A 22,495-nucleotide genomic window follows, 5' to 3' on the forward strand; every position below is an offset into this window, starting at 1 on the left:
TAAGACATACGAAGTGAGTTCCACTTTCGTGGCCTTTTGTGGCATTAAAAATCTAAAAGAATTCTGCCCTTTGAGAAAAACTAGGTCTCTAAAAAAGACTTGTTTGAAAAGAGACTCGATGATTGAGGTTATACGATTATGCTTATGTTCAGTTTGGTTACAATTTTAACAATCTTCAAAGTTTACCATATGCTATTCATATTCGAAGAATAAAATATTTATAGGGAAAAAAAAAAAAAAAAGAATAAAAATTCGTATAGATCCGAAAAAATAATGTGTCAAGCAGAATTGTTGAAAACTGTTGTAATGAAAATTTGATATATCTCTTTGCGAGAGAACTCAACTGTGTTTGTAAAGATTAAATGAGCCATGTTTAACAAGAGAAATAAAATATAAGATATAACGTCTGAAATATTTCGGTATTCGGCTAAACGACAAGAAATTCGGTGTTTTATGCGGTCGTTACTGTCGCGCGGTTGTCGAGAATCGTCGTAAAGAAGCGGATACAACCATGTAACATAAGTGATATTTAAAATAGCAGCTAACTTTAGTATTCCATTAAAATTCTTTTCAACATTTCTATCGTGAAACGTACGTAAATTACAACAAATAATTACGATTTTGAAAAAAAATTTGCGTAAGAAGATTTGAGATAAAAATTCTCATGTAAATGAATAACAAAAATTGAAATAATACGAATATTTAGAATCACGACAACAATTTTATTCTTTCCGAATGTGGCAATATTGCGACTATAAATTATACATAATATAATCTACATAATTTTTCTATCTTTCCATATGTCATTTTTATTAAATGTTATAAATAATAGTCATAAAAAAAATTTTTTCTACGACATCTATTTTATTGTCGTGATTCCAAAACTTATAAGCGAATTGGGTCACTGAACCGACGTTTCATTTAAATAATATTTATTCTGATTTTAAAATATATGCACAACAGCTTAGATATTATTCACAATCAGGTATTTTCTCCCCATTTTTTTTTTCTTCTTTTTAATTTACAATTATATATATTTTATGTATATATATATATATATATAATCTTTACAATTTGCAATAAGATAAAACTAAGTTATCAAAGATATTACGACTGAGAATAGTTCGTAAGAATTGAATTCAAAATCATCTAACTAATCGGCCTTCCGGTTTATCAAGAATCTGACAATGATCACAGATCAGTAGAACGTCGATTCGATTTACGACAAGAAAGACCTAGTATAATATTTTTGATATTTATATCATTGTATAATTATCGTTTTATTAAAGTATCTCTTATACCATTTTTTTTTTATTTTTATCCTTTTTTTCTTTTTTATTTTTCCTTTATTATTATTATACGATTCGACTGTGCGCCGAATATGGGATATGAGACGGTCGATCATGGAAGCGAGCTTAATTACTTATTTACTTGAGTATAATATACTTAATAATCTTTTTTTAATTTAATTAGTTCTTTTAACCCTAATTCGCTTATTTAGTTTTTCTCTGGTATTATATGTTTTTTGTGCAATCGCGTAGTCATTTTATCTGTAATTGGGTCTCCGACCGAGTAGGCGAAATATCGAAGCCTGTGAACAGAGATCGAAACTTCCAACTATATATATATATATATATTATTTCTTGATTTATAATTTTTTACTTAGTTTTTAAATTATTCTTCACTCATTTACAAAGAAGTAATTGTTGTCGTTGATTTACATTCGTTACTTTTATGGGGTAGTTTTAATATCATGGTCCTTATTGGCAATATCTTCCACTTCGATCTCTGCTGGGAAAAATCGTGAACATTACCGACAGAAAGAACAGGTGATCTTCAGAAACGCCGCATAAACAAGAAGCAAATTGTCTCCACGTTTTAGGCCGATTGGAAAATCCTGGATTTAAAATGAATCCGAAAGATTATGCTGCATTAATATAAAAAAAAAATAATAATAATAATAATAAAATATGAACAAAAAATGAAATACTTTATTCTTGTTATTTAGAGTACTAGTTTTATGGAAAATAGAAATCTTTCAATTCCTTTATAATGCATATCTGATTTCTCCTGTTCTTTTCTTCCCGTATCACAAGCTTGATCATGTTCGTTGCGTGCTCGTGAACACGCATGCGCGCGTATGTGTGTATATGACGACTTGTAAACATTTTATTTTGTTAAACTCGACAAATACTTGTAACAACATTAAAAATTGTGACAACAATAAGAAAGAGATAAATCGTACTAAGAACGATGATTAGAGATTAGTGCAGAAATATTAAGAGAAATTGTTCGACGGTGTGGTAATATAAAAAACTAAAGTGTATTGAGCTGCAAATGCCCACGACGGATTCCTGAACTTTTTATCATTTTATATATTCCCCAAACATTGCGAATACTTTTCTACGACAGTCCAATTGGACTCAAACCACTAACTGAATAAAATTGCAAAAAAGAACTCGAAGTGCCAAAAGAAAAAAAAAAAAAAAGAAAAGAAAGAAAAAGAAGAAAAGTACAACTTCGAAAATATGTTTGGCACTTGAAACGTCTTATCGACAAGGTAGTTAACCTACCTTAACTTTCCATCTTGATTGGTAATCGGTTATCAATCAATTAACAGGGAAATTTGTTACCGACTGTAATCTTCTTATCGAATGCAAACCTTTTTATCGGCATTAAATTAATTGAGTCGAATTCCATATTCCAGTATTCGCATTTGCAAATTGTGCATGCCATATGCATGACATATACATACATATATGTACATTAAATTATGATCATATTTAAATTGATATTTCGGGCCAGAAAGCAATTTTCAATTGCCCTAACATATCTTTACATCATATTTTTCATTTTTTTTTTCATTTTTTTTTTTCATTTTTTTTTCCATTTTTTTTTTTTATGTATATATATATATATACATATATATATATACAATATATATATATATATATACATGATCTTCAGTATTATATTTGTACGTGATTTCATTAATCACAACGGGCAAAAAAAAATACGTTTCTTTAATCTAAAAGACAGCGCGTGTCCCTTCTCCCTTCGTTCCATGATTTTTTGTTGCTTTCTTATTATTAAAATACATTAACTATTTGAACCAAATATTGACAATTTATCAGCTCATGAGATAATACTTTGATGCTTTTAATAATTATGACTACTTTTTACTTTTTTATTTTTTAGGATATTATTCAAAATATGACGAATGAAATTCTTTTTAATAAGAGATATCTAAGTTCTTGAATCAAGCTTGGTTAATGCTACATTAGATATAAGTGTTAGATGTAAGTACACGTGTGATTAAATTTTATTAAATAAATTTAGATTAATTTTAAATTCCAAAACTACATGGAATTACTTTGGAGGAAGACATAGGTCCTAATCTGCTGTAAAGTTGTGATGGAAAAGTAAATATGCTTCACAAAAATATTTGCTTTTATCTACAAATAATTTTGTAGAATTTTTAAAAATTATGGTGTACAAAGATACTGTATCAAGATCTGTTGACAAATTTTTTTTTTAATTTTGTAGGCAATAACCTGAGATCTTGACCAACAACATGCACACAAAAAGAAGTACGCAATAGCTGGTAGTGAAAAATGCTGGTGAATCGCATTTCGCTGACAATCGATAACAACAATGAACTTTAATTAATTCTACAATGTTGCTTACATGAATGCTGATCATAACTTGATCTTAATAAGCAACGAATGGCAAATTTATAAAATCTAAAGCATTTTAAAGTATTTGTTCTCTGAGCAAAATGATAGAAAATTATCTTTTGAAAAGTATTTTAAAAATATTAATGCTGATCTTAAAGCTTGGTACAATTATTACTTTCGCGAATCTGTGCCTGCACACTTCGAAATGTTCGATCGAAAGTATCGAAAACTTGTCCCAAGCGATCTAATTTTCTCTACAGCAAGTACGAGCCGACGTATATTGTTAATAATATATTATCGAACTGCGGGAGGGAGCGTTTCACGGCCTTTTAGACCTCTCGACGAGAAACCAATACGATATTGGTCGATTCAATCGTTCAAAATTATCGAAGATACCACCGACAAACCAGGATCAAGAAATTTTTATACACTCGAGTATATCTTGATATATGAAAAAAAAAACTTTTCTTCGTTCTCCTTTCTTAAGAAGTATTGGACCATTATGCTCTTCGAATATTTTGAACGATCGTCTTAAGGATTCACTATGTTTTCTCGATCCATGAGTGTGATATAAAATAGCTCGAGATTCGTGAACATTAACTAGGGATGAAGGATCCAGTCCTCCTTTTTATCATTTTAAAACATTCCTCAAACTCTCGACTAAATCTTTACTTATAAATAGAACTCGATTATCTTTCATAGATAACGCGTGGAGGCCACACCGAGTTACTTTAATAAGCGGACGAAAATGTTTACGAGAAAAACATGTTCTAAAACATTCTCTAGTATCATACAAGACTCTTAACTCTAGTCAGAGTATTGTCTGAGACAGGACAAAATATAACGTAATTCCTGATAATTTTAGAATCTCATGTGATACAGAATGTTTGAATATTTTCCACTAATTTTCGATAAAAAATAAGAAATAAATGTATAATGTGGCATAGCCTCTGATCTCGCTGTGCGATAGAATGAACAAAATTCTACACGTTATTAAAAGTCACATATCATAGAGATAATAATTATCGATCAAACGAAATTAATATACCGTTGTTAGATCGAAAAAGAAATAAGAAAACGAATGGCAGTTGCGACTAGAAGAAGAGTAGAAAATAGTAGCGAACATAGCGAACTCTACAGCCGTCGATCAGTAAATTAGAGATCAATAAGTTGTACAGCCCTCCCGGGGCTTCATAAAAAGCTCAAAAAGCGATTCTAAAGGGTTGAGAGAAGCGGTAAGACAATTTTGAAACCTGTCAACATTCTTAGGAAAACAGAAATCCTCTTATGAAACCTGTATTTCCGCTCCGATTGAGTAGAACACTACAAAAATAGTGTGAACTCTTCGATACAAATACATATACGAACGAGTATATCTTCGATCCATATATAAAAAGTAGAAAAAGTAATATGGTGACCACAGCGGCATAAAGCAAAGTTTGAAGCACGAACCGGTTCTCTCTTTTTCTTTTTCTTTCTCTTTCTCTCTTCAAACGAGATGGGATTAAATATTTTAATGTAATTTCACCCTTCGCACCATTTTCTTCGTTTATATTTCTTCGATAAGTTATCAATTTTCTTCGTTTTTCATAGAAAATCCTACGAACGCAAAGTAATAATAAAAGAGATAAGCGTTACTTCCACGTACAGCTTGTATTTTCGTTCGCTGTTTTTAATCGGGTGCAATGGGTGAAATGTGAAAAATACAAGATTATAGAAAAGAAAATGTACAAAGAAGATAAACTTCATCTGCTTCTTCGCATCGCCAATCCATTCGAGCTCCACACTTGCATAACATAAGCGTAAAAAGGCTGCACTCGTTTCAATAATGTCTTTAGGCTAAACCGTCTGTATTTAACTTGTCTAAACCCTGTGTGTGATTTCCTCACAATTGCTATCTCGATTTCGGTGAACCGATTATCACGAAGAAGGTTGTGCGTGTTGACGCTATCCTTTTTTTATCGTCAATTTCGTTAAACAAACTAGACGTAATAATCTACGTAATAATCTCGGATAGAATATGCAATTTTCACCATATTTCTATCTAACACTTTACTTTTACTCTCGTATATGTAATATGTCATTTTGAAGGAATATCTTTCCAAGTTCTTTTTCCAAGTTTTTCTTTCTTTCGTGTCATGTTTAACATCCTGCAACACTGTCATTATTCTTAAGGATTCTATGTCTTATATGATGTTTCTCTTTATCCAGATTCAGTTTATCATATCGATCAATCGACGGATTATCATTTTATTCGGTTTATGATTCTGTGGAGCTCGTTTCACTCAGTTTTCTCAAATAGTCTGAATTTTCTGCGATTTAATACGAAATTCTGTAATGATGAGTAGGTCGCTATAAGCTTCATTATCTAATTGAAGCTGAAACGATGACGTTACTTTCTGATTTTTTCTACTGCTTGGAACCTGGGTAGACAAAGACCGAATTTTGTTTCGATGCCAGTAAAGATCGGTAAAGCAATCTGATAGCCTCCTATATGGTCCGGGTTAGTCGATCGAATCTCTTCTGCAACTCCTATCGCAGGCACCTTTTGCTCTGATCCCGTAGGTCGTCTAAAAATATCGTTTTAAATTATATGAAATTAATAATAATTTCGAAAAAAAATAAATAACGATAAATTTTTGGTTAATATGTGTTTGGATTTATTAAAAATTTGTAACAATCAAATTGAGTATATAGGTAATAAAACAAAATTTTGATTTCCTAAGGATATACTTAAACTCCAAAACAATAAGGAGTTTTAAGTAATTTTTTGTTTTGTTAATTTGCTTAATCGAAATAAATAAATGATCATTGAAAGCAAATAAAAATTAATAAATATGAATAAGATCATTAAAAAAAAAAAAAAGTAAATAAATAAATACACAAATATATACTCACGTTCCACCAAAATCAACTACGAACAGCCTTTGCAGAAGTTCGTAAGTGAAAAGGGTGACGCCGAATTGAGGTGATGATCTGAATACTCGGGCTGTAAAATGAAAGAATATTATGAATAAAATCATTTGATAATTATTAAATTTTCACACACTGGTTCTTTGTCTGAATAAAGAATTAAATCTTAAAAGTGAATATGAATGTTATGACCTTCTATGAATAGACACATCTTCAGATTGAACATTGAAAATACTCGAAAAATCTCCTTCCTTGGACTAAAATTGACAACGAACGTGATTAGTATCATAAATTAATAAATAATGAATAAGGATGAAAGAAAAATCAAGTTAAAGATAAACCGTGCGATGTAATGCTTTCTGACAACCACTCTGCATAACAAAACAATAAACCTAAAAGTAAAAGACAATTACACAAACGGATTAAAAGAAAAAATGACTAAACGAAGAAATAAGAGAGTGGTTGGGAAATGGAAAAAATCACGATAACTGGCAGGCAGAGAGAAAAAGAAGTACTCACTTAGAATTAAGGTGCCAAGTCATATTGGAGAAAGAATAGTCGATAGATGCAGTAGGGCCGACGCCCACGCATGCGATCGACCAAATCAAAAATGTATTACTAACTTTCTCAAAGTAGAACTTAAAATAAATGTCACGACCCGATATAGCTACGAAATTTGTCCCGAATTTAACATGATTTCAAAATAGAATTTATACCTGTGGCTCCTTTCCAAAATGCTCTTGCACCTTCTTCCTTGTAAATTTTCTTTGCACAGTCTAGTAATCCAGTATATGTCGTTTGACCTCGTCTCGCTATAACCTAAAATCAAATTAATGCATAATGATTTCTTTTTCCTTCATAAAGAATAATGAACGAACAAGACAACTTAATATGGAAAAATCATACTTGTAATCTAGTCTTTATTACGTCTGCAGGAGTGACCAGCGCTGCTGCAGGAATACCAGCAATCGCACCAGATACTAATAACGACAGAGGATTATTATAGCCTCCTTCATCCGCTAATCGTGCCTTTGTATGAGCATACACTGGAAAGTAAATTGCACTGAAAGGAATATCCCTTAAGAAACATGCTCTAGCACCCTGAAATATAAAAAAAATCCAATTTTCTCATCGCATTACAACATGTCACGGTTTTTGTTTGATTATAGATTAATCGTGTACCCACTTTGTACAAGCCAAACAAGCCTAAGTCTTTTACGACAGTCCAAGCTCTAACTTTAGACCCGCCTGCTATTTCTCCAGCCACTTGCAATCGAATTTTCACAATTTCCAAGGGATTCGTAAATATTACTTGAGAACCTCCCGCCTGAAAAATAAATGAAATTTTACTATATAGTTAAAATAAATAAAGATCATCTATAATGAAATGTCAAGGGATTATTCACGGATCACTTACACAAGCACCAGATATAATTTCTCCGTAAAGGGGCAAATTTCCTTTTTTATCCATGAACTTATCTCTGACAAAATCGTTAACGGTCAGCTTAATGGCCTTTTCTGGTGCTACACCCATCAGTTGAGGTAACAAACCTCGGTAAAGGCCAAAAAAACCTTCGTGCCGGATCACCTGTCAAACGCAGGACACCAACTTCATAATTAAAAATGCAGGCAATGTATCGTAGCGAGACTTTTCGATTCCAACCTTTTGGAAGCAGTCAAAGCTGTTTCTGTACATTAGCTCCCCAACCAACGATCCAGTCCTCTGATTCTGCATTCTTGTTTTCACCAAATCAATGGGATATACGGCTGTAGCGCCAACAGCTAAAGAAAACATTCTGCATCTAGTTTTTCTTATTTCCAACTATTGTAAAACTCCATTCTTCATTGAATAGTTGAAGAAATTAAAAAACAATTTTCCTAATCACTTTCGCTTATTAAATTAGAAGAATTAACGAGTTTGGAAGTTTCCAAAATTCTTCTCATGGCTGTATAAAAAAAAAAAATAGATAACATCAATCATTGAACTTACCTCCACCTATGGACCCTAGAACGAACCGATAACCGCTCTCGAGTATCTGTACGATCACTCCACGCTCATCAGGACTCTGAAACAAAAATACTGATTATTGAACAACAAAACTGACATAATTTGATTGATGTAAATTGTTTCCACCGGTAATAATTCTGGTATCAGCTTGACTGGCTTGAGTGATCTTCTTGTGTGGCCACACTTACCGATACCGCTTTGATCTCTGCTAAGCGTTTCGTGATTTGCTTGAAATATTGCTCAGGAGTAAGAGCCACAAGATCGCTGTACACTATTTTCCTGAAATCCGAGAAAATGTGTGCTCAATACGTAGATCCGTAGCCACGTAGCAAAGATAAAGCAGATTAAGAAAAAACAAATTGGATAGAAGGAAGAAAGAAATTTGAAAAAAGAAATAAATGAATAAGGTGTTTCTAGGATGAATATTATAATAACAACGTCGATGGCACTGCTTCGAGCAATAATAAAAATGTAGATCCTGTCAATATAAAAGAGTTCCTTAAACATAGTTCCTTAAGTTTGTCAATAGTATCAGATAAAATGGAATATCATTAGTGCCCACAATGTGCAAACGTTTACAAATACCATCGTCCTAAGATAAATGCTAAAGAAAGTAGGTGAAGACAATGTGTATATTATCGATTTATGTACATACAAATACATTAGCAAAAAAAATGGGAATTATCTTTGTGCAAAAAACAGCAAACGTGGAATTCAGAGAAGAATATTTATAACTTATATAAATATATATATATATATAATATATATATATATGTTAAGTTAAAATGAAAAAAATATACTTTTTTTTTGAAATTAATTGTTTCTAAATTCATTGTTTCCGTGTTTTTTGAAAAGAATTCCCATTATTTTCGCACGAGGCCAACGTTTATGCTTTAAAAACGGATTTATAGCACGTGATTATTCTTGTAATACAAAGACGCACCCAAGCCGCGAATCTGCCTCGTCATCTTCCGTAGATCTGATCCAGGCAGCGTAAACACGTAAACAAATGTATTCAATCATGGAAACTTTAATTGGCGTTTGCAAAAGATCGAAAATTATTATATGGGAAACTGTAATTTCTTTATTAGGCATAGAAGGCGATTTTTAAAAATGATTTACTTAACAGATTTAATTTTCATCCTTCCTTTGCCAAGAGACATTCGACATATTTTGGATGATGACGATGTTTGCTTGCTGGTGCAACGATAGCATATCAATTATGTACAATGATTCATAACTGCTTTTCGTTGACCAGGTCAGCGTGGAAAATTATAACATTTTTGTTCATTCCACGTGACCTTTTTCTAAACGATCAATGCCAAGGAGGATGGCTCGCTCTCAGGATTGGAGATACTCACCCAGTTTGATGTAGCAGGTCGCATAACTGGAACAGAATATCTACCTCCAATGGCGTAATCTGCGACATCATTTGTGCGGAATGAAGGAACCTCTCTGAAACAATTAATCATGTCACCATTTTACTTAAAAAAAATCCCTTCAACGTTTTTCAACGTTTGCTGAACTTCAAATACCTTTGGTAACTTCTTCGAATCTGTGGCCATTCGTCGCGTTAAGATAAATACGTTTAATGAGCTCCATATTATTCAAGAGGGAATTGAACGCCATAAAATATGGAAAGCTGACTTTGCTACGTCCACCTTGTCCGGTGCTAGCTGCCTATAATTACCATAAAGTAATTAGTCACTCCTATCAGCATCGATAAAGGAATTTATCGTTCTAAATTGATTACTTACAGCGACCAAATTGTCTCTTACATCCTTGGTTAATAAATGACTCTTAATGCTGAGCATGATATCTTGAAAATCTAATGCCGAAATGAAACCTTGGCCATCCTTGTCGAATTTCTTGAACGCTTCTGTCGCGTATTCTTCGTGGAAATCCTAAAAAAAAAAAAAAAATAAATAAATAAAAGATATTCTAACACACTCTAGAAATAAGAAATTTCTCTTATTTGAAAAACTTACGTGCAAAAACTGACTGAACTCCGCATAGCTTATCAGTCGCTGCTTATCCTTTCCAAAATAAAGTTTTATGAAACTGCTATCCATATTGAAGGGCATCCGCCGATGGAGTTCCGTTTTCCGCATCACCTCAGCGAACTCATCTGAAAAGTGAGAATACGAGATGGAAACTCTCGTGCCTTTGTGTCTAATCGATTTAAAAAAAAATAAAATCTCTACACACCAAATGCAACCATTCCATTTCCATTAGTATCGAACAGCTGGAAAGCTGTCTTATACAAAGCGTCTGGTACACAGAGCAGTCCTTCGAACGCTTGAAACTCGGCAAATGATATGAGTCTGGAAAAAAATATTCACCTGTACAGTTATTTTTCATGGACACTTAAAAAGAAGGAAAAAATATTGGACACAAACCCATCTTTACTGGTATCGACGATACCAGCCAGCAAATTGACGGAGTCAGGATTGTAATCAGGGTTGGTGTAGAGTCCAAGGTAAGTTCGGACAAAGTCAGACGAGGTCATAAACCTTTCGCCATTTTTCTCTTGTGAAGCGTACTGTAAATTTAAAAAAAAAAAAAAAAAAAAAAAAACTTTATAGCTAAATTTATTTCCAGATCTATCGATCGAGCAATTTATTATCGTAATACATATCTTAATATACGTTATCTTGTTGATAAAAATCATTAAACTTGATAAATCTTAAAAAAAATTGATAAATCTCATTATATTATAAAAAAGATTAATTCAAATTGATATATTTACCTGATTAAATATTTCATGGAGGCGTTCAGTATTTGCACGCTTTAAATATCCAGAACCCTAAAAATTATACACACAAGATTAATAACTTTTTGAAAAAAAAAAAAAAAAAACAAAAAAAAAAGAAGGAACTATTTACTTTGAGATAAAAAATTCTCTTAAGATTAAATAATGATAAAGTTGAAGTGTCCTACGAATGACGTTGACTATCAATAATTAATATTTCAAGGACAAAAATTCAATATTTCTTCACAACTAAACATTATTATAAATTTCACAATAAGTCTGATTTCTTGTATCGAACATTGACAAACAAATAATATAATAGCATTATCGCTGAATGGAGCCAAGAAGAACTTTTAAATAGTGTTTATGAACCACGGGTTATCAACGATACAATTTATCATCACATGATATAAAAGGTTGCATTTATTGCTTGCATTAAATTACGTAAATTATAGATGGACATTTGTAATAACGCCAATGGCGCTAATATAACATATCAGATGAGATATAAACACAACCCATTAATAATACGATTAAGGATAAAATTATATGCACTTAACATTATAATAGTCGTAGAATTGCACAGTTCGAAGTTCAAAGACACGACTGAACTTAACAACACCATTGTAAAAAGGGATCACGATCTCGTTTATTTAATAATTCTGCTAAGAACTATATATATATATATATATATTTGCACTTCCAAGCCACCATAAACACATTTGTCACATGCAAAACACGAAGAAAGAACAAAGTCAAGTGATTGAACGTGACCCATGGATCGAATACAGAATTAAATTTGCATGGACATATCTATAAAGTGTTGAAATTGAAATTATATATGCTACATTCAATTATCGTAAAATTTTAATTACGTATATTTAAAATCGTCTCATTTAATAAAGAACTTACATATAATCTAATTATTATTTTTAAAAATTTGAAGAAGAAAAAAATCATTAAAGAAACAAATAAAATAATATATATATATATAATGATTACATTAAAACGATCGAATTATAATGAATTTACGTATGTAGGCGAGTCACATGTTAATCACATGAATAACAGACCGCCTTACTATTAATTTACTTTTTCATGGTCGCGCGATGCTCGAGAACTTGAGGCAGAAAATAATACAGCAATGATATAACTTAGTCAAACAATATGCCAGCTTTAGATATATATATATATATTTTAGCTGAAGATGATAATTTGATCATCTCACCAAGGAGAAACGGGCAGCATAACTAATCGCACAAGATTATTAAAGAAGATATGTAAAATTATAAGATAAACTTCTTAAGATTTTTAAAATAAGAGGAAGTAAAAAACGAGCAACTTTAAAAGAACTGGCACTTCTTATAACACTTACACGTACCAACTGATAAAACAACGTTTTACATATGTTTCTCACATACCATTATAGTCTTTGGATTCTTCTTTCTTTGATTATTTAAACAAAAAGTATCCAATAAAAGTGGGGGCGATCACGTATTGTTTCCTCAAAGCTTTGCAATCAGCATACTGATATTGAAGATAACGTAAAAAATGATCAGCAAGTATGAACAATGGCACGCGCGTAACACATATGTACAATTGCGATAAAAGAGTGAGAATGAGAGAATAAGAGAATAGTGCCTCGCGCGCAATAGCCACGATGATACTGATTCAGCCTTGTCATACGAAAAGAGAACATTGCCATTACTCCCTCCACCACTCTCTAAAAGACTGTTGCCTTTTTCTTCTGCTTTCAGCGATAGCTCGTCATCTCCTCTCCTCTCCTAACTTCTTGTATAAATAAGATTCCTTAGGAAATTATACAAATTTCTGTAAATTATAGAATATTGCAAAAAGAGGTAAATACCGAAAATCAAGATATATATTTTAAATTGATCGATCAATCCATCATCCTATTCGAACGTCACAAAAATAATATCGAATGATCACGAGTGATTCGAACCCATCACTACCATCTTAACCCACATGAGAGTTTCCTGTCTTTTTTTATTCTACTCCTCACATGTACTCAATCTCATTCCAACGTTCCTTTTTTGTTCCCTCCAATTTCACATGTCCGTTTCTCATCCCTTCGTCTTTCTTTTTTTTTTTTTTTTTTTTTAATTTCGTGTTTTTTTCACTCGGTTTCCGCAATCATCTGAGAATTCTCGTTTTTTCCTGTTTCCAATTTCTTCGTTCTCTTTTTTCTCTAGATTTTTTTCAGATTCAATTCCTTTGAACGAAAGATACAGAATCGTCACCGATGGTCTCGATCATTGTCAAGAGCAAGTATTTTTGCGTACTCACGAGCGCGTGCCTTGGCTAACCGGTTGACCGGTTGCTTTCATTTTGCAACGCCATGTGTTACGTAATCCGGCAAGTTGATTCTCAATATATATACACACACGTGTCATTTATTAACGTGCGTTAATTAAATTACTTGATTAAATAATTTTTTTTAATATTTTTAACGTCTATCAAGTATATTAATATCTATATATTATTAGTCGCGTTATATCAAATTATATTATGTATAATTGACAGTAATTGATATATAAATTATTTCATTAATTAATTAACAATTTAATTTTAAATACTCGAAACAAGTGAATAAAAATTTTTTCCTTGTTAAATACGAATTTTTCTTTTCCCTTGCATCAAACGATATTTATTTAACGTAGCTAAATTAAATGCGAATCAAAGAGTACTCTTTAATACAAGAGACATGTAATCAATAGATAATACTGGAATGACGCCCAGAGAATTTCCTGCCGCATTTTACAAACAATTTAAACGTCTGTGTATCCTCTATCGATGGTGGACATGTATTCGTTTTCTGAGAAAATATAGGTTTCCATCGTGGAACTGAAATTCTATCAGTGCAAAGAACTTAAACTACAGCGTAGTAGACTTAATAAGGATCGTTTTACCTACGTTGGTGATAAGATTCAAAATGGCGTAATTTCCATTGTGTCTTTTACCGTCTACCGATTAGGCTGAAACTATAAAAACTAATCTTACTAAAATTAAATAATTTAGAATAAAAAAAAAAAAGCTAAAAATATTTTAAAGAATCTAACTATACGTCATGAAAATAACGTCATGAAAAAAATATTTATATAATAGAACCAAGGTTATATCTAATCGCTGTTAGTCTTATGTAAATTCTAATAAATTATGATTAATGTATAGTATACGTATAATAACATATAATATGTATAGATATAGCGATTTGTTATTTCAAAAGCTAATTTAATCGTTAAAAATCATTTCCATGAATTATAAAAATAAACATATATCATTACTAAGAGCTTAACAATTCAATTTTCTTATCGGGCAGAAATTAGAATCACTCGATTTCCCGAATCGCGTACTATATATACCATAACTATAAATCTAAACATTCGTCAGAATTGACTCTACAAAGAATTAAAAAAGAATGGCAATTCTCTGCGCCATAGTCGCAGAACGGTCGATTCTTCCTGACCCATGCCGCAATACCTAGGAGAGTAATTTATAGCGGTATTTTGAAGTGTCGCTTTCTCTTTCCGAATCTCAAGGTAATGGACAATGAACAACTATATTCTGAATTTTCGTAACTTCGTGTTCTTTCATTATAAAATAGCTATATTTGATCATTTATAAACACTCCTTATCATCACTTATCATCACCGTTTAATAAAAATATTTCTCCTACTTCCATTTTAAATCTATGAAAAGAACTGAATTGAATACATTGATCAATAACAGCAATCTAAGTAAGTAAGTAGACAGCTCACAATGCTAATGCCTCTTAACAGATCTTTGTCGTTTAATCGATCTTTCCAAATGGTCGAAAAAGATTGGAAAAAGAAGCAACAGGTGTGCTTTGAAGTGGTAAAGTACAAAAGCGACAACGAATTATGATGAAAGTGTGTGCGAATTACAGACCTTGTATTCTACCGAAATAGGTATACATATAACTTGGAAGGTATCTAATGCGGTTAAGAAATTTCAATCTACTGTCGGGATACCATTGATGGATTGGATTTATGGATAAACTAGACGACAACAAGATCATACGTTTACATAATGAATCTTCTGGAATAATTAAGAATATGCTGTTATTTTTGCCGATTATATAAGTTGGTTTTTGTAATTTTTAAACTGATGTTTAAACCTATTCTCTAAAAGCGCGATTTTACTAGCGATTTCAATTCACCAAACATTGTTCGCGAACAGTATTCGGTGGTCAATGCATTGTATGCTGTTTGCTTTTCACAAAAGAGTCTACAGTTACCGACGAACAGTTTATAAGTGTTACGAACTGCTCGCGAAGAGTTATGTGAATCCAGTGGGTATATATTTTTTTCTTTTTTTTTAGAATCAAAGATTTTTAATGATCATTTTTTTTTTTTTTTTTTTTTAGAAATAAAATTTATAACGATAGACTTTTTAATTTTCTTAAGAAAGATTATACGAAGATGACGAATTTATTTAGGTGCCTTCAAGGATAACTATTTTGGAAACTTGAAACATATTTTTCTTCGATTTTTTTTTTTAATCCCTGAATATTAAGAAACTTTCTGAACTTGTGGAGGACAAAAAGATATATAGAATTTTTCAACATTTTTAAACTTTACATATATATATATATTAAAGTAAAAAATTCGCTTTGATAATTGTTTCTTAATGGAACTAACGTTGAAACATACGCTTATTAAGATAATGATACAACATCAATTGTAATATCACGTAACAAAAACGATTATATCCACGTGAAAAACGAATCGCAACTTGAATCAACTACATTCCAATAAAATTACCTCACTATTTTTCTCTCAAGCCTTATAAATGTCTTTTTAAATCGTCACTTCCACGTTTTTTTTTTCCAGAGATTCTTTAAAATTCATTCCAAACATCTAGAGTTAAAAACAGATCACAACTTACAATCACACACACCATTATTCAAAAAATTATAAATGATTCACAGTAAAATATTAAAATTGGAAATAACAATTTTAGCGCAAAAATAATTTAAAACCAATCTCGGCTAACCTCTTCGTATTCCCCGTTGCTCATCTCTCCCTTTCTCTCCACTTTTTTAAGTTCAACAAACAAGTATCTAGCACCTCAGAATAAAATGCGTCACCTATTTTATATGGTTATGTACACACAACAGAGAAGACGATAATACACCTCATTTCCCGACTCACATGACTAAAACATTTGGATCTTATCGTTTCCAGACAGATGTTACCTCAAGAACGATTCAGGCGTGACTGGTGTTGAGTCGACGCAAACCTCACGACGCAACTGGTGCAGGTTCACGCACAAAAGGGGAGGTGGACACGAGGTCCCCGACCCTCTTACAGGGAAAACTGTTACAGGAAAGCCCAGATATGTTGCACACACATATATATATATATATATATACCTTACCCATTATTCCATTTAATCACAAACAAACATTGGCATCGTACTAAACTAATTTTGGCATCGTAGTTTCTTATAATTCTTATAAATGATTTTTATATTTTCTTCTTTTCTGTAAATAATTTTAAGCTATTATAAATTTTATTTTTTTCAAATAATTTTTTTTTTTTTTGGGATTAAAATTTAACAATTCAACAGATTATTTCATAAATAATAAAAAAAAATTGATTATCTTAATCTTCATTTTAACTTTTAATAGATGGATCGAAAGGATAAAAGACGTACAAATATATTTCCAGGAAGAATCCTCAAGAATAATCAAAGTAAAATCAGATTCCTGACATGATCGATCTAATTCTGCAATTGAGTCCAATACGTCTGGGAATGCAAAATTTTGAAGTTAACCCAGATTGTCCGCTCAAGCCAAATTAGGGTCCTGGAATAATGCAGATCAAAAAATATAAATAGTCCAAAAAATATTTATATGAGAAATTAATTGAAATTTTTCCAGAAACGATATATATGAATGCATATTTCAAAAGTAATTAATAATTTATATAAAATTAATCGATACAAACTGTTATATTTCCAATTTCATTAAATATAAAGTTAAATAATATTAAATAATATTATCAATTATTATAAAATTTCAAATTATGAATTTACACATATATTAAAAATATATTATAAATATATACAGATGTGGTGTATATGAAACAAATTACAAAACAAAAATTAATCATATATACTTATATAAAAATATTATATATCTTTAATAATGCAAATATTATTTTAATGATTCTTGAAAAAAAATGTGGAAATTATCCTGACGATATAATCAAGAGAATAATATGAATTCGTCACTGAATCGAACGAAATCATAGTGGAATAATGTTGTAGCTGGGATAATAATACCCATATCCAGGTCTCGCGTACGCGAAAGGAATTGGGTCAATGCGAAGGGAACAACGTTGAACCCAGTATGAATCTCACAACCGTGAGAGAAACATATTTTATTAAAAAAAATGTCGTTCAAAAAAACAAATTTCATACCAGGTCTCTAGGTTAATCATGAGCGTTTTTAACGATGATGATGGGGTCCAATGTACAATGTATTAAATACAAATATCTGTTTACTCTGTTATTCTATTATTAACCATTCTACTTTCGTCTAAATCTTGTTTCCATTTTTTATATTAAATTTAACTTTGATTATTTATACACATTTAATTTTTTTGCGTATTACTGAGAGAAATATGAAATAGAATTTTTATTTCAATTTTTTTTCCAATTCCAAAACTTAATCTTATTATATGTATAAAATTTAATGTATAACTAATAATTTAATATATGTCTAATATTTTAAATTTTAAATTTTTAACGTCCAAAATTGAGTAACTAATTATAGGTTAGATACTAATTATTATAAACTATAAATAGAAAATCTAGATAATAATAAAATATGAAGTTGGAACAGAAATGAAAATGAAAAGCCGCCTTTAGGCCATCCACCGTAATATACCTATATAAATGTAATGTGTATGTATCTAGTATGCACTAACATGATTGTAACTTCTGTTAAAAGATAACAAGAATTTGTATTTATACTATTGTCGATGTAAATCATTATCATATTTTTAAATTGTTTTTAAAATAATATATAATAATTAAAAATATAAATCGTGTTATTTTTCTTCTTCGTTACATTGTCCTTTAAATTTGAGGTTATGAATTTATCACGTTCATAGCGGTTCAACAATTTTATCTAATATTTTTTATTTACTGAATAATTATAATATAAAAAATTTTAATTAATTGTTTTGTTTAATTATTTAAGAAAATGAAAGAAAAAAATATAAAATTGGTGGAAACAAATGAGTGCTATGATTTTTGCGCAATACCGTTCGCGCAAATTTACACGGAGCTCGGAATTAGCACGGCCTGAAAATTTCGAGTCATAGTATTTTCGGTTCGCGAATCGCTCTACTAAAATCTACAAGCTTTCGCAAACCTCTAAAGGTTATTCACTCTATGACTACATCGTTAAATCAGAAAATATTTGTTACAAATATTTATTAATTCTGGTGAAATTCTTATGTTATATTAATTTTATATTAAAAATTAACAAAAACTAATTAATAATGTTATATAATAAAGAAAAATTGCAAAAATATATTAATTCAGTATTATCTTATTTACAGTATTACTAATTTTAAAATAGCAATATCATTTAAAAAGAACCTTATCTGTTTGATTCTCTATATACGATAATTCTTCAAAATATTTGAATTAATTATATAATAGTATGACCAAGAATCGCATATCGATCATCATCAGGCTGATAATCTGACAATCATTGATTAAATTTATATATATATGTATATCAAAGCGAAATTGCTTATAATACATCAATAAAATATATCATAAATTATTATTATAAGAAAAAAAAATGATTCATTTATTGATTCAATTATAACTATATTTGACAATAAAAAAATCAAAATTTAAAAAGAAAATGATATATATAATTTTTTACGAAAGGTTTTTCTAAATATACTATGGATATATATATTATATTAAATTATAATTCATAAAAAGAACTAGCAATATTTTTTATAGATAATATACTTTTATAGTAACTAAATTGCAATAAATCGATAATTTCAATCAATTATCTTGAATGTTTACTATTAATCATAATGTAACTTTGAAATAATAACGTATATATAACGATTTTATATATAGAGATGTTTACCAACTCTCAAAACTATGGATATACTGATCAAGCAAATCTTAAATTAGAAAATATTTTATATTTTATAACAAAAGTTGCTCAAAAAATGATTGCTTTAATAATGATGAATGAAGGTCAGGATTTAAATCGCTTGCGAAATAATGCGACTTTAGCCTCCTGTGACCGACTTTTTAGAGATTCAAGCTTAAAGTTCGTGTTTTACCTACAGGAAATAAGCCTCGATTTCTTTTTCCATCCCTTTTTTCAATAATAGTCAAATAAATAAAAACAACGAGAACTAAAACATTAAAGAATTAAAATTTTAAAAGAATTGGCAAAGTTAATGTAAATTACTATATTTAGTTAATATTTTTACTATATACTTTAATAATTATAATATTCTTTAACATTCTAATAAATTATGTTTCATTATATCTCAGTTTATCTTTCTTTAATAAAATTAAATAGTATATCTGTGCCATGAATAGAATAAAGCTTCATTAGAGGCTTTGATAGATAAACTAGGATAATTAAAATAATAATTAAGATAATGTAATTTGAAAAGATGATAAAGAAATAACTTAAAAGAATGTTTATGAAACAAACAAAAATATTATACAATTGTTAGGAACTATTGCGTACTTACTTCTTGTGAAATATTTATTTTTTCTGATTCTTCGTCAACTACGTAACTGTTTTCTTGTATTTCTACAGCTAATGCAGCTATCACCAATTCAAACTGAAAATTGAATTCATTAAGTCACTAAAACGATACTAGTTTCTTCTAATTCTCAATATTTTAAATCACATGAATCACGAATGATATTTATATTTATTGGAATAAAAATTGAAATAAAACCAAAAACAAATCGTTTTTTAACAAAATATAACTTGCTTATTGTAAAAAGAATTGCAATAAATTATAATATTTATATTATTTGTAAAATTATATATTATATATAATTATATGTATATTGTAATAAAAAAATTATCGTAAAACAAGTGTAAAACAAAAGTGATTTGTTTCAATCTGGAAACATGTTAAATAATAAATAAATAATAAAAAAAATTATAAACTTCTTCACGATTCTATCTCTTCATACATTCTATTTTTTAAATTCAATTTATCGATCTAAAAAAATATACTGATAAATTGATATAATCGAAATATATTGATTATATTTAACACGTCGATTAATCGAAATATATATTGAATAGATTAATATATCATAAAGCAAAAATAAATAATGCATAAAAAAAAATAAAATCTAAAAATCATTTTTTTTTGTAAGAATTTTACATTTGTGTTTGAAAATTAGATTTAAATTTACAAAAGGAAGGATTATTGCGCTCATCACGGTCAAGGTGATCGTAAGTAGTCATGTAAGTACATATATCGTTCGATTTGGATCGAATGTCTGCATTCTCCTCGCTCATTCCACAACTCTAAAAATAGGACACTTTCAGCAATTTCCTCACCTACTTATGTAAGTTATGCGTCAAAATTCTTAGTTGTCGGGGTTACTAGACTGATTATCTTTTTTTTCTTAATTTTTGTAATTTTCATACTTTTGAAAAATAATCATTTACCGCAATGCATAATAGTAATAATAATAAAAATATTTGAGAACTCTTTTCGGAATAACTTTTAAAACTTTAAAGATAAAAGTTTCATAATTGTAAAACTATTATTTTAGATATCAAATCCATAACAAAACAAAAATAATACCATGGATTATGGAATTTTATGAAATTTTATGAAAGTTTTTTCAAACTAGTTTAGTACGTATAACATATACGTATAAGCGTATATAGTATATGTATATATACTATATACGTACATATTATAATACAAAATTCTTTCATTTACTGCTACTAATCTCTACAAACGATCCCTCCTTCCACGTTAGAGAAGACAGGATGTCAGTAATCATTGTCGTCATTCATATTACATAGGATATATGGAAGGGCGGGGTACCGATAACATACGTTCAACACATTTAGAAGACATAATATCGATATAAATCAAAGAGTAAAAAAGAATCGCGGTGAAGATATCGAGATCGAGAGTGAGATTTGCGGCCGAAGTCCCGATGACCTCGAAAGTAAGACAGGCCTCGCGACCGGAGACTTCAGGATCGATATCCGCACCGCCATTCGTGGACACGTCCAACTTGATGCAGATGTCACTTGACCAGTACCGCTTCTGTCTCTGCGACAGAGCTCAATGAAAAACGAGCTAATCATAAACCAATCGTTCGAGGTGAAAAAAACAACATAAACATTAAAGGAATCTCAAATTCAAAAAAATTATCCACCTCAAGCGATATTGTGAAACGACCATTACGGAGATGGTATACACGGCTATACCGCGTAATCAGATGAACAGATCGGCAAAACTTACCCACCTCTTCGCAAGATGCTCGAACGAGAAGCGAGTCCATCAACATTCCCAGCAGGAAGCTTTACCTCGATTGTCCTTGCACACAAGTTCGCAACAAAATTGGGAAAAAAATGAGATTCCTAAGAACAGTTAGCTATTTCACTATTAATCTTTTAAATTTTCAAATTGGCGTTCGACGACACACTCTCACACACACAGTCACACACTGGACCACACACCGGAACTTTTCGTACCGAACTTCTTCACAGTCGATCTATCCAAAGTGCCGCGACGCACTCTACGAAACGCTCACCTGTTCTTTGAAAACACTTGATGAAACGGAAGTTGCCATACTACTGTGCATCAATCAATCAACTAGCGCCATCTCGTTGCTCATAATGTTACTGATTAAACGTTCGATAGTAGCGCCATTAGTTTTCAAATTCGCGCCATTTTTTAAATTTTATTTCATTATCGATCGAGTGTGCTCTTTCTCTTTCTTTCTCCTTTCTCAATAGAAATATTTATCTATTTTTTTTAAATGAATAAAATTTATTTAATAACAAATTTCCTTGAATTCATATTTAATTTTTATTTAAAAAGAATTCAAATT

General features: G+C 30.2%; 1 protein-coding gene across 18 annotated transcripts; it reads right to left on the bottom strand.

Annotated features, from left to right (window-relative positions):
* Window positions 1-5,311: 5,311 nt before the first annotated feature.
* aralar1 (calcium-binding mitochondrial carrier protein Aralar1) lies at window positions 5,312-22,215 on the bottom strand. 18 transcript variants are annotated; one of them, XM_086905953.1, is made up of 21 exons: window positions 21,908-22,214; window positions 20,146-20,238; window positions 11,348-11,404; window positions 10,998-11,140; window positions 10,807-10,922; window positions 10,587-10,726; window positions 10,356-10,502; window positions 10,134-10,278; window positions 9,960-10,053; window positions 9,542-9,577; window positions 8,787-8,877; window positions 8,581-8,656; window positions 8,254-8,372; window positions 8,008-8,178; window positions 7,777-7,917; window positions 7,497-7,691; window positions 7,306-7,409; window positions 7,110-7,129; window positions 6,576-6,666; window positions 6,074-6,247; window positions 5,312-5,989 (listed from the first exon to the last, which is right to left on the bottom strand). In XM_086905953.1, the coding sequence occupies exons 1-21, from the start codon at window positions 21,947-21,949 to the stop codon at window positions 5,959-5,961; spliced, it is 2,226 nt and encodes a 741-aa protein (XP_086762079.1). In that variant the 5' UTR covers window positions 21,950-22,214; the 3' UTR covers window positions 5,312-5,958. The 18 variants fall into 18 exon arrangements, 17 of the variants coding, with proteins under 17 accessions (XP_086762079.1, XP_086762082.1, XP_086762085.1 ...); XR_015291523.1 differs by lacking the exon at window positions 7,110-7,129 and having other exon boundaries at window positions 6,576-6,653; window positions 7,307-7,409; window positions 21,908-22,215; XM_086905956.1 differs by lacking the exon at window positions 7,110-7,129 and having other exon boundaries at window positions 6,576-6,660; window positions 7,307-7,409.
* Window positions 22,216-22,495: the final 280 nt, after the last annotated feature.

The sequence above is a fragment of the Apis florea genome, unplaced genomic scaffold, assembly GCF_048593485.1.
Source record: "Apis florea isolate Af1SG1 unplaced genomic scaffold, ASM4859348v1 contig_2492_pilon, whole genome shotgun sequence".
Classification (NCBI taxonomy): Eukaryota; Metazoa; Arthropoda; class Insecta; order Hymenoptera; family Apidae; genus Apis; species Apis florea.

Excerpts from the sequence above, each read along its gene's own strand:
- aralar1 (XM_086905953.1), bottom strand. The coding sequence starts at position 21,949 with ATGTTGATGGACTCGCTTCTCGTTCGAGCATCTTGCGAAGAG. Across the intron at positions 7,692-7,776 it reads GCTTGTTTGGCTTGTACAAA|GGTGCTAGAGCATGTTTCTT; the intron begins GTGGGTACACGA and ends TTTATATTTCAG. Across the intron at positions 7,410-7,496 it reads TAATAAAGACTAGATTACAA|GTTATAGCGAGACGAGGTCA; the intron begins GTATGATTTTTC and ends ATTTGATTTTAG.